General features: G+C 46.9%; 1 protein-coding gene across 1 annotated transcript in view; it reads left to right on the forward strand.

Annotated features, from left to right (window-relative positions):
* Positions 1-12,666, forward strand: part of lama5 (laminin, alpha 5) — a gene marked incomplete at its 5' end in the record, with an annotated part of 67,207 nt that overhangs the window by 31,899 nt on the left and 22,642 nt on the right. The window contains 24 exons of the mRNA XM_080853934.1: positions 431-546; positions 2,788-2,906; positions 3,100-3,190; positions 3,300-3,434; positions 3,657-3,719; positions 4,216-4,356; positions 5,041-5,178; positions 5,519-5,653; positions 5,898-6,032; positions 6,350-6,487; positions 6,757-6,809; positions 7,053-7,152; positions 7,244-7,296; positions 7,503-7,608; positions 7,850-7,949; positions 8,166-8,322; positions 9,234-9,348; positions 10,219-10,361; positions 10,570-10,673; positions 10,826-10,979; positions 11,259-11,422; positions 11,582-11,690; positions 11,806-11,903; positions 12,087-12,291. Coding sequence (XP_080710060.1) covers positions 431-546; positions 2,788-2,906; positions 3,100-3,190; positions 3,300-3,434; positions 3,657-3,719; positions 4,216-4,356; positions 5,041-5,178; positions 5,519-5,653; positions 5,898-6,032; positions 6,350-6,487; positions 6,757-6,809; positions 7,053-7,152; positions 7,244-7,296; positions 7,503-7,608; positions 7,850-7,949; positions 8,166-8,322; positions 9,234-9,348; positions 10,219-10,361; positions 10,570-10,673; positions 10,826-10,979; positions 11,259-11,422; positions 11,582-11,690; positions 11,806-11,903; positions 12,087-12,291 — 2,872 coding nt within the window. The remainder of the gene's footprint in view (positions 1-430; positions 547-2,787; positions 2,907-3,099; positions 3,191-3,299; positions 3,435-3,656; positions 3,720-4,215; positions 4,357-5,040; positions 5,179-5,518; positions 5,654-5,897; positions 6,033-6,349; positions 6,488-6,756; positions 6,810-7,052; positions 7,153-7,243; positions 7,297-7,502; positions 7,609-7,849; positions 7,950-8,165; positions 8,323-9,233; positions 9,349-10,218; positions 10,362-10,569; positions 10,674-10,825; positions 10,980-11,258; positions 11,423-11,581; positions 11,691-11,805; positions 11,904-12,086; positions 12,292-12,666) is intronic.

A 12,666-nucleotide genomic window follows, 5' to 3' on the forward strand; every position in this document is an offset into this window, starting at 1 on the left:
GCTGGCATCTTTAGTCCACGCTCGAAGGGCTACTCTTTTTCATTCTAATCCGATTAGACACTCTAATGGCACTCGCAGAGTAATTAACCCTTTCAGTGTGGAACTCTACAGATACTTGAAAGCATGGGGGCTCTCATTGTCTTGTATCTAAGTGTGTGTGTGCCTCAATATGTCACAGAGATTATACTGTCCGTGTCCATGGAGAGTTTGAACTCAGTGAAGGATGAAAAAGGCTTTTCGAGGCCTTGTTTATTATTACGTTTATGTACATTTCCCTCAGAATTGCTGATAAACCCAGAGGATATAAATGGAAAATAAATTTCCCATAAAAGTTGTGTTTTTGCTGCTACTTGTCCTTGTAAAAAAATGTAATCCCCACAGTATTTGTTTTGTGTACTGATAGGCATCTGTTTTCTGTCTTTATCTTAAGGCTGCAGTGTGACTGCCAACACAACACGTGTGGTCCGTCATGTGATACCTGTTGCCCTGGATTCAGCCAGTTGCCTTGGAAACCAGCGACGACTTACACTGCCAATGAGTGTGAACGTGAGTTTACCTGCTCTCACCAGACCGTTCCATAGTTGTTTTTTTTTTTTTTTTTTAACCCTTCTCCCCACATCAGTAGGGCTGATCTCTCTCTGCAAACTTCAGATGGTGGTGCTTTGCATGCATTATGCATTAGTGGCATATACCTCAGGGGAAGAAAGACCAAACACAGTTCTGCTTCTCAGCCTAGGGAGTATACACAGACAAACCACACACATGCAAGCTTCTGCATACACACACACACACACACACACACACACACACACACACACACACACACACACACACACACACACATACACACACACACACACACACAGTGTACTTATTTTTTCTATCAGCTCACAGACATTGTATGTGTCCATACGTGCCAGCTTTTCCAGAGGCTCTCCTGGTCTCTTCTCACATTCACACACATAAAAAAATTAAAACCTAAACACAGGTTCTTGTTGATGCCTCTCCTCCGACTCCTCCAGGGTCACCCTGACATGGGGGCCACAGCCCAGGCGTGAGTATGACCTCCCCCCTGCCGGGGTGACCGCAGCTCAGCCGGCAGGCCAAATCAAACACGCTGCCCTCCCCTACCGGCTTTTTCAAAACAACAGCAGAGCAGCAGAGACAGAAAAGCAGCCACTCTGGCCCTGCAAATTGTGTTGTTTCAGCAAACACAGCCAGATGAAGTGGCTGCAGGATGTGTGTGTGTGTGTGTGTTTCTGTATGTGTGTGTTTGCGCATGTTTGTGTGTTTTTTCCACGCACGCGTGTGTGTGTGTGTACGCATGCACGTGCTGTGTTTGTGTGTGATTGTAAGTGCACACATGGGTGAGTGTGTGTAGAGGTGGGGGGTAGGGGCATGGTGCCAATGTGACAAGGACTCCAGTAAGTCATCAAAGGGGCCGATAAGAGGGCCGTCTGGCAGTCTGTGCACTCACCCTGCAGTCACTGAAAGGTTGATAGGGTGCGCAATGCCGCATGGCTTTTGTCAGGAGCTGGAAAAATAGGACTACATTGGGTTAAACGCAATGAGGGAGACTTCCACATTAGGATGTCGGATGTCCGACCCCCACCCCTCTCGCTTTGCCTAATCTAATCTGTGAATTCCCAAATATAGACCCTTCTGGTTAAATCAGCCCTCTCTCCTGCCAAACCCCTCATCTTCACCAAAAATAATGTGCTTTTAACGTCCGTCTGGGGTCTGGTGCGGAAGGAGTGACAGAGGAGCATCTGTTAGCATCTGTCAGGAGGTGAAGAAAACCAGAGGGCAAGTTACTCCCTGAACCATTTCATCTCAAAGCCCCAGAGATGTAGCATTTGCTAGCAGCACAGGACCGACCTCCATGTTAATATGCCAAGTGGTTGTGAGTACTGTGAGAAAGAGTGTAGACAAGGATGGGAAATATGTCTGTGGGGATAGGACATGTATGTGGAGGGCCTGTGTGTGTTTTGTGGAGGCATTTAAGACTCCTTCATGCTACATGCTAGTGTAAAATAATAGTGTTATAGTGTCATAATTCCTGTTATTATGAGATGGAGTTCTGGGTTTTAATTGTTGCTTGATCTCAGATGAAAGACTCTCTCCTTTCATCATGCCAATTCATGGCCTCATGCCACTCATCCCCAGCAAAGATGAATTAGGCACCTGCCAGGTGTTAATGTTTGTGTGTTTTTCAAAGAGCCAACCGCAGCTTTAGGTTGCTCCATTCAAACAACCCAGAAGGAGTTGTGGTTTTTGCAGTAAATATGTGCCCAGTTCAGTTCTTTCTTTCTTACTGTCTCTTCCAAGTCTATTTACTTTACCCTCTTTTCTCTTTCTGCCTCCCATGGTTGATATCTGGTAAATCTGTTTGCATTCTGTGGTCCTAGATGTCTTTGTACCTTTTTGTTTCCCCCTGTCCATACTACTGCTCCCTACCCCCACTTGCATTCTACCACCTGTGCCTGTGGCTAGATGAACCACCCCAGGTGGAACATATCCCCTGTTTGTTCAGCCTCTGTGTGTGTGTGTGTGTGTGTGTGTGTGTGTGTGTGTGTGTGTGTTTGTGTGTTTTCATGTGTTTCTATGTGTTTGTCTTTTCCTTTATAGTGACTATAGTGAGTTGACTTAGAACGTTGATTTTGTCTCTCTCTTTTCTGTGCGGTCTTGTTTAGTCTACCATTTGTGAGTGATGGTTTCCATGTCTCGTACCACACAGTCTGCAGAATTGTAAAACAACCCCATCTTGTCTCCTCTGTGTCCCTGCAGCATGTAACTGTCACAGACATTCCTACGACTGCTACTTTGACCCTGATGTGGAGGCGAGGAGGGCCAGCATGAACGCACAGGGAGAGTACAGGGGAGGCGGAGTGTGTATGGAGTGCCAGGTAAGAGCTCTGACTGCTGCAGTAGTAAGACAACAGTGAACCGTTAGCAACGTAGCTTGATAAACATTAGCTCTTCGAGTTACACTTAAGATATTAATGTAAAAGAGTAAGTCATGAAAAGTCATAAGAGTACTAATGTAATCAATGGCAGTTGTTTTTTATTGATTTTAAATTCTGTGTATATCTCATCCAGCACCACACCACTGGAATCAACTGTGAGCGCTGTATCCCTGGCTACTACAGGTCACCCGACCAACCACTGGACTCCCCATATACCTGCTTGCGTAAGACCTCCCTCAGGGCATCCTGCCTGTCATCTCCAACAGAACCACCTGTCCTCTCTCTTCTTCTTACTTCTCCTCCTTTAATTCCATCTGCTCTGTTTGTCCACAGCGTGTTCCTGTCAGTCTGAGTTCACTGACGGCACGTGTGAGGATCTGACTGGGCGCTGCTACTGCAAGCCCAACTACACTGGAGAGAACTGCCAGGCCTGCGCCGAGGGCTACGTCAACTTCCCAGACTGCTATCGTAAGCCATCATGCAACCTCCTTCTGCTTTATGTGAATGCATGTGTGCAGTATGCATGTACGGTACCTGTGTGTGTGTGTGTGTGTGTGTGTGTGTGTGTGTGTGTGTGTGTGTGTGTGTGTGTGTGTGTGTGTGTGTGTGTGTGTGTGTGTGTGTGTGTTCACGTTTGCTTTGCTTTGCTTGTGTTGACCATGTACCATGCCCATGTCCCCCACCCCCCAGCCGTCATCCCCACCTACCCCGACAACGGCAACAGCGAGGCCAAGCCACATGGCGAGATCATCAGTAAGAGCTCCTTCATTCTTCCTCTTCCTCGCGCGGTCTCTCTCTCTCCCGCCCTCGGGGCAAGGTCGCAGCCCAGCTGTGCCCGTCACCGTAGCCTCCGGAGCCTTTTAGACAGGATTTGGATCCACTGACATGGAATGGAATGCCACTGGAATGAAATGCGCAAAAGAATGCGATTAGAATGAGTCCCGAGCCATATGATATCACCTCTGCCGCTGATGATAGTAGCATGTTAGCTGCACATCGTTTGAGGCTTGTGATTGGTGGAAAGTAATGGTATGCTTTCATGTTATTGGCTATGCATGGCTATGCAGCCATTTAGAATGTTTGTAATCTAGGACCATTATAATGGGAAGAAACCATTATAATACAATTCTTGATTAAGGATAAGATCTGCTGCATGTTGTGTTTGTTAAGAGCAGGATCACAGTTCTATGTCCAAAGTAATGGTGAGTTTACATGCTTCTGATCTTCCTCTCTCTCCCTCTTTTTCCAGACTGTGAGTGCAGTGCAGCTGGTACGGAGGGGAACTCTTGCCGGCCAGACCTGCGCACCCGTACCTGCATCTGCAAGCCAGGCTTCACCGGGGAGCACTGTGACACCTGTGCTCCCGGTCACAACGGCCTCAACTGCCATCGTAAGGCTCCCTTCTCATACTCTCAGCTCAGTCAAAACCCATCAGTGCAGTAGGCCTGCCTTAGCATCTTTGTCTGGTGTTTGTATGCTACATTGTGTGATGTTGGTCTTAGTGTGCAGAGAGCCTACTGTTCGCAAGCTGCTGGAGGTCTGTCCCATGTGTTGCAACTTTTTATGAGACCCTCAACTGAGAAAACAGCACGCTGTTTGTCTGGAAGTCTGTCTGCTGAACTTCTGTCAGTAGCCTTTGTGGACAGTTGTCGGAGAGCTAAGCATTCTTGAACCAGAGATGATACTTTAGTTTAACTGTAAGGAAGCATGTGCCCATACCTTTACCAACAAAAAATTAAAAACAGAGATGCTGCCATACCATACTCCTATATGCATTTCATGTTTATATTCACAGCAAACTCAGCACATACATGCACATTCAGTCTCACACACACACACACACACACACACACACACACACACACACACACACACACACACACTGTCTCTCATGCACTCACACTCACACACACACACACACACTGTCTCTCATACACTCACACACACACACACACACACACACACACACACACACACACACACACACACACACACACACACACACACACACACACACACACACACACAGCACATTGTCATTCCATGTCTCTCTGCTCTCCTCCCTCTCTCCCAGGCTGCCAGTGTTCCGGGCCTGGTTGCCAGGATGGGTCATGTGACACAGTGACGGGGCAGTGCCTGTGCCGGACCGGCTTCCAGGGCTATTCATGCGAGCAGTGTACCCCTGGGTACTTCCACTACCCTCTGTGCCAACGTGAGTCCATGCCAAAGAACACTGTCCAAACAGATCTCCCTCACGGCATTGTGTTACAGTAATGCTCTGTCCATCCGTAATTGGTGCCGCTAGTTGTTTGTAAGAGTGCTGTTGTGGAATGCACGTCGCCTTTCATTGTCAATCCATTTTCAATCCTTTATTAAAGCTCTGAGTATATTTGACTTTGCCTTGTCCTTTTGTCTCCCCTCTCTTTTCACCCATCCTGTCTTGTGATCTCTTTCATATCTGCTCTTCGTTTCCTGTTTCTTTTTGTTTCTCTCGTCTTTCTCTCTCACCTCTATCTGTCCTCTTCCTTTCCCTCTGTCTCTTTGTGTTGTAGTGTGTGGGTGCAGCACTGTGGGTTCTCTGCCCGACATGTGTGACCACTCAGGTCAGTGTCTGTGTAAGCCAGAGTTCCAGGGGCCTCGCTGTGAGCAGTGCCGATCAGGCTTCCACTCCTACCCCAACTGTCAGGGTAAACTCCCTCACTCACACGCACTTCTTCACTTCTTCACCACACACGTCACCAGTTTCATGCAAAAATGATGCACGTGTATATGGACTCACCTTCGCACCCACATACTTGCACGAATAATCTCCCAAAAAAATTCACATTAGACACGATGACTCAACCGGTTGAACTCACGGCACTCAAACCTGGGAAGCATCACTTCTATTTCTTGCTGTGTTTCTTCATGTCCCTTTTTTCCATTTCCCAGTGTGCACATGTGACCCACGCACATCTCTGGACACCAGCTGCAGCGTTGCAGGACACTGCCGATGCCGGCCCAACTACAGCGGCCAGAACTGTGACCAGTGTGCTCCTGGCTTCTACGGCTACCCCAGCTGCACACGTGAGTACCTTGCTACTGATCCAAGAGACCACCGCGATAGCCAAGCTAATCCCCAGAGGATTGTTATCAAGTGGAGTGAGTTTGTAAACAGGATATTGGTGGACAGGGGTTATAACTTGATGTCCTTGTGTAGTTCAAGTGGAAAGCTCGGAGAGTTCTCTCCTTGACATTAATATTTGTCATAAGAATACTCTTATGCTCCATTCTCACGCTCTCTTTGTCATTGTTGCTCTTTTGTCTCCGGCCTGTGTGTCTCACTTGCTGTTTCTCTGTGTTGTTCTCTCTTCCTTCTCTCTCTCTCTTTCTCTCTCTCTCAGCCTGTCAGTGCTCCAGGAAGGGCTCTCGCTTTGACAGCTGTAATCAGGTGACTGGTCAGTGTGCCTGCCTGCCCCATGTAGTGGGACTTCGCTGTGACTCCTGCAGCTCAGGCTCCTACGGCTTCCCCCAGTGCCAAGGTAAACACAGCCTCAACTTCAAGCTGAGGCATTACAAATAAACCGAGGGGTTCACACATTTGTATTAGGTGACACACGATCATTTGTTTTTACACATTGAGTAGGCCACTGTTGATGCTGTGTTTATTTTTATTTTTTCTGAAGGCTTCTTACCCATTAGAGATGAACAGAGCATGGATTAGTAGTGCATGGGTTATCCTTGTTGTAACAGAACTATAGTTGCTATGAATTAGAATCCACTCTAATGAAAGCTTTTACTCCTTCTGCAGCTGGAACCTGCAACCCTGCTGGCTCTGTGCAGTATGTGGCCCAACGTACTGATGTAAGAAAAAACAAACACGTCAGTTTGAAAAAACAAACATGTCTTTCTCCTTCTCGTCAAACAGCACTGCCTAACAACGACCCTAATTTATGTCATATGCTCTAAATCTGCTCCCTGGTGAATCAACACCTGTCAAGACTCCCTTGTTGTCATCTGTCACCTCGAGCCTGTTTTAAAATCTGTCACCATCAATGCAAACTCATGTCTCCTGGCTGCCACTTGGCTGCCACTCTCACACTGCAGGGCTCCTGTGAGTGCAAGCCTTATGTTGAGGGTGTGGCCTGTGACCGCTGCAAGCCCCTCTACTGGAACCTGTCCCCAGACACGCCCTACGGTTGCGCTAGTGAGGACCGCACTACTATGCACCTAACACCTGAGTGGATGGATCACATTGCGCTGTGTGTAATACCTCTCTGTGTCTGTCTGTTTTTCAGGTTGTGAGTGCAACACTGCAGGAACAGTGAGTGGGGTGGCAGAGTGTAAACAGGTAATTAATGTCACTGTGACTCTCAAACACAATACTTTAACCTACTTTTAACCTTTATTTTACACACACACAGTCAGGCATGCATGCATGTATGCATGGAAAGACATGATGTGCATGCTTTGCTTTTAAATCTCTACTATTGCCAGTTGTACGTTTTGAATGCTAAAAAAATCCCTCAATATTCCCTTCTACTCTCCCCCTATTAGAACTCTGGCCAGTGTTTCTGTAAACCCAACGTGTGCAGTGGAACCTGCTCTGTGTGTAAAGAGGGGTATTTCAATCTGCAGAATGACAACTTCTTTGGCTGTCAGGGTAGGTTCTTCATCTGACAGGTTTAGCTATGTATAACATTAAGCCACTCCAATACAATTGATTTGTGATACAACACCTTTCTCTTGAATAACAAGGGTATTTTGTATCGGTTCCTCTGTATGTTGTGTGTGTGTGTGTGTGTGTGTGTGTGTGTGCGTGTGTGCGTGTGTGCGTGTGTGTGTGTTTGTGTCTGTGTGTGTGCGTTTGTGTGTGTGTGTCCATGTGTGTGCGACCCTCTCAGGATGTCAGTGTGATGTGGGAGGTTCAGCTGGCATGTCTTGTGGAGAGAGGAATGGAAGGTGCCGCTGCAGGCCCAATGTGGAAGGACTCAAATGCAACAGGTGAGTTATACCTGTTCCAGACCAGGTTCAACCTAGTCATCTTCACACTTACAACATCAACAGTTCTTAGCCATCTCTGTGATAATTGAGAGCTTCTTCTGAATCCCAGTGACTTGGACAATGGAAATTGTGCAATGGCGCTGAGGTTACTTTGGATGTTTGTGTAGCTTGTAGCCGCGCTTTTATTGATGTTGTCCCTGTCCTCTACTCCCTTAGGCCTCGCCCTGATCACTACTTCCCTGACCTGCATCAAATGAAGTATGAAATTGAAGACGGCACCATGCTGGATGGCCGCCCAGTGAGGTTTGGTTACAACCCACTGGAGTTTGAGGGCTTCAGCTGGAGAGGCTATGCCCAGATGTCTCCTGTCCAGGTAAGGCTCCACCCAGTTGTCGCAGCAGAACTGAGCCTTTCATCGCTTATATGATTTTTACTATTTTTATAATCACTTTTTAGGGAATTGAAGCTTCTAAAGCTTTATGTGTTCTTTCATGATATCAACTTAAATATGTTCATGGTCTACTTTATCATTACTAATATGATTTATTTTAAAGTTTTAACCTGTGCATAATGTGGTCTGTTCAGTTATATGATAATATTTTCATTGTTTATAATGTATGATATAAATGTAAAATGCAATGTTTGGAAAGATTTGTGTTTGATAATGTGTCCATACAATTGTAGCCACTGAATAAATCCCATAGTATTATGTAAATTCCTGTGGCATGCCTGTGAACTTGGAGCTTGAATGTTAATGATGTCCTTGTGAAAACCTCCCTGGTGTTTTGTATTGTGCCATTGTGTTGGCTAGCCTGGCTTAGTAGACAGCTCTGTTTGGGTTTGAGTGATTGATGGGGCAATGCTGGGCCAGCTGCTATCTGTAGAGGGCTAGAGTGGGTTGTTTTTGGGGGGGGGGGCAGTATGCTGTGAATGGCTGCGTTATGCTATAGAGGTGTATGCTGGTGGTGGTATTAAGGATTGGCTTTGCTTTGTTCTTTTTGTCCTTGTCTTGTATGTTCCCCCTATTTGTGGCTCTCTCTCTATATTTTTCCTCTCTCTCTCCCTCTTTTCCCCTTTCTCTCTCTACATATATTTATCTGTCTATCTACCTGTACATCTCTCTCTCTCTCTCTCTCTCTCTCTCTCTCGCTCTCCATCTCTCTCTGTCTGTCTGTCGCTCTCTCTCTCCATCTCTCTCCATCTCTCTCTGTCTGTCTGTCTCTCTCTCTCCATTTCTCTCTCTCTCTCTCTCTCTTTCTCTGTTCTGGTGGCCGTGCTCTCTAGCCCAGGGTGATGGTAACAGTGGCGGTGAGCCCTCCAGAGGTCTTTCAGGTGGTGTTGCGCTATGTGAACCGCGGCCCGGTGGATGTGCAGGGCAGGGTGGTCGTGCTGGAGTATGGTAGGAACCTTGTGTGTGGGAATGGCACCTCTGCTTCTCCCCTCCTTCCTTTTCCTCTCTGCTGCATTTTCTCCCCTCCACACCTATCCACGAGGTCCCCATCTCCAACTGTGGTATCGTTTTGTGACACCGATTGGTTGATGGGGACAGGAAATGGTTACTCTCATGAGCTGGGATTGGCTGTTGGCTGTGCCGTTCAAGCAAACCCTCCTATCTCCACCCTGTAGTAGCTCCTTCCCTAAAGACAGGTCTTTAACCCAGACCCTGTTATCTTTTGTCACCTCCTCCCCCTATTCTCCTTGTCCTCCTCCTCCTCCTCCTCACCCTCCTCCTCCTCTCCTAGAGCACAGTCAAACTGACGGTGCATATAAATGAGGCCGACGGCTCCCTCATGCTCTTCATCCTCAGATATGTAAACACTGGCCCTGCCGTGTCCAAGGGTAAAATCAAAGCCTATCAGATGAGGAGAAGAGGTATGTCTGACAGGAGGACTAACCAGTCACATATCTGCTCAGGATGCAGTTAGTTGGATTAAATCAATCTCATAGAACTGGGAAATTTGATCAGAAGTGTGATTATGACTGTAATCATCTACCTAAAACTGCTAACTGGCTGTTGGAATGTTTTATTTGACAGTATGTTGTTAATATGGAAAGGATGACTGTCCTCTCCCTTGTGAGTCGTTTTGGACAAAAGCGTCTGCATAATAACTAAATGTAAATGTAAAATGGATGTAGGTCCAGTCATTTTAACAGATTTGACTGATTAGTATAAGGGTAAAAATGAAACGACATATTTACAGGAATGCCTACACTAAACACCAGATCTGTATCCAGTCTAACCTCTCTGTCTCTTCTTCCACTCCTGCAGGTCTGGAGCAGTCCAAGGAGATAGTGTTTGCCCCCAGCTCTGAGCCTGCCTTCGTCAGCATCCCCCAGAACAGGTTTGTGGAGCCATTTGTGCTGAACAACGGAACCTGGACCATCATCATTGAGGCCGAGGGCATTCTGCTGGTGAGTTTGCCACACATGCGGTAGCAGGGAAAGCTTGCAGTGGAGCTATTTAGCCCACTCCTTTACTGGCTCAGAGTAAACAGAAGAGGGTAAAATCATCTCTAAGTGGCTGTTTGTTTATGCCTGGGTGCTTAAGTGCACCTTATTCAAGTTTCTTAATGACCTGTTTTCTCTTCCTCCTTTTTTCTCTGTCTGCCTCCCTCTCCAGGATTATCTGGTGCTGTTGCCCAGTGCCTATTATGAGGCCCCCATCCTCCAGTTCAAAGTCACCGAGCCCTGTACCTACAGTCCCACCCATGATGCTAGTCAGAAGTAATGGGACTCTTAATATCCATACATCAAAGTCTATCCTACGTTTTATAATGTGCTTTTCCATGTCATCTTTATTGTCCCTGTTCTGGTTCATTATGGTTGATGACTAATGGGTCATTTGACATCTTGTCCCATCTGTCTTGCTGTTCTAGCTGTCTGCAGTATCAGCACCTGTCGCTGGAGGAGTACCTGTTCATCTCCGGTAATGAGGCCAGCTGCAGGTCAGATAACCACCTGCCCCGGCCCTGCCAGAATGAGAAGATCACCCAGAGACATCCCACCATGGCCATCTGCAGCGGCAATGATGTAAGTGTGTCTGCGTGCTGGTCTGAAGGTACAGATGTATTTGTGTGCTCGTACGTGTGTTTATGGGTTGATGAGTGAGTCCAGGAGTGTGGTTCTGTGCGTGTGTTTGTTAACCTGAGAGTATTGCTTTTATGTCCCCCCTTTGCCTGTGCCAGCAATGTGCGCATAAATTAAAACTATACTCCAATTTGGCATTATCTAAGTACACCTGACTCAGCTGCTGCTCTGTGCAAACAGCAGCATTTTCACCCTTCCCCCTTGTTCGTTCCCCTCCTCCAGATTAATGTGCAGTTGATTAGCCAGATGCACGCTCCAGGAGACTATGCCATAGTGGTGGAGTACTCCAGTGAGGAGGAGACCGCCCAGATCTTTACCGTCACCGTCAACTCGCCCGGGGAGCGCACACACCAGGAGCGCATCACTCTGGCCCACTGCAAGTACAGGTCAGTGTCAAAATGCACCTCTCTTGTGTGTCGTTGTGTGTTAAATATTGCTATGTCAAATGACATGTATGTGTATGGTGTGAGGGATTATCATCAGTTTTTTCAGATATCTGTTGTGTGCTCTTGTGAACACCCCCCTCTGTCTCTGCCTGTCCTTAGTTTCCTGTGCCGAGCGGTAGTTGTGGACAACCAGAACCGTGTGGCTGCCTTCTCCCTGTCCACTGAGATAGATCTCCAGTTCATTGCAGACAGAGCAAATTTCTTCCTGGTGAGAACTGCGCTGAAGTAGCACTTCAAATGACCACCAATAAAAGTTGTAACATTGAAATATGTTGACTGCCTGACTAACTGACTGATTCTTATTTTTTATTTTTTCATCCTAGAACAAAGTCTTCCTCATCCCCAAGGAAGAGTTTACCATGGAGTACCTGGTGCCCAAGATCCACTGCATCAGCACACACGGCCAGTTCTCACCTGCCAGGTAAAAAGGGGTTCTCAGCAGTTGTGAGTCCCTCGTGTATAACACAAAGGTCCTGGAATAAAGCAGTGTGCCTCTTATATCCAGTATCTTAATCTTAAAAAGAGTGGTGCCACATTCAATAAATACCTTTAAAACTTCATTACACTGATTCTCACGCCCTTTTCTTGTTCTTCTATTGTGCAGTGGCTCCTGTATCCCATCGCGGTTCCAGACCCCACCTAAATCTCTGTTATTGAAGGATGGCCAGGCGTCTTCTGTCCAGGAGCCCATCCTGGCCTCTCCCCCTGATCCAGAGACCCAGGCTGACTCCCCTCACTGGCCCGCCAGCGACAGACCCTCCACTGCTGCTGCAGAGAACACCGACCTCATCCGTCTGGACTCCACTCAGGTGCGCTCAGCTCCCCTAGCACGACATCCACAGAAAAGACACACTCCATCACACTCTGCTCCTCAGTGTCTCTCCCTCCTGTTATCTTAGTTGGCTTACAATGTAGTGGTTACATGCAGGGATCCTTTAGGATGATGGATGAATTAGCATTTTTAGCACTCTTAATCTATTTTAGTTCTATTCTATTGTTCTATTCTATTTATATATTCTATTGTGTTGTTGTTGTGTTATATGTTGTACCTCGTGGCACTAACAGGACCAGCGCTCAAAATTTCGCTGTATGCAAATACAATGACAATAAAGGCTTTTCTTTTTTCTTTCTATGATCAGAAACATCTAAGAGCTATTGCCAAATCCTAGGCAGCAGAGCTTTAC

The sequence above is a fragment of the Sprattus sprattus genome (genome assembly GCF_963457725.1).
Source record: "Sprattus sprattus genome assembly, chromosome: 16".
NCBI classification, from domain to species: domain Eukaryota; kingdom Metazoa; phylum Chordata; class Actinopteri; order Clupeiformes; family Clupeidae; genus Sprattus; species Sprattus sprattus.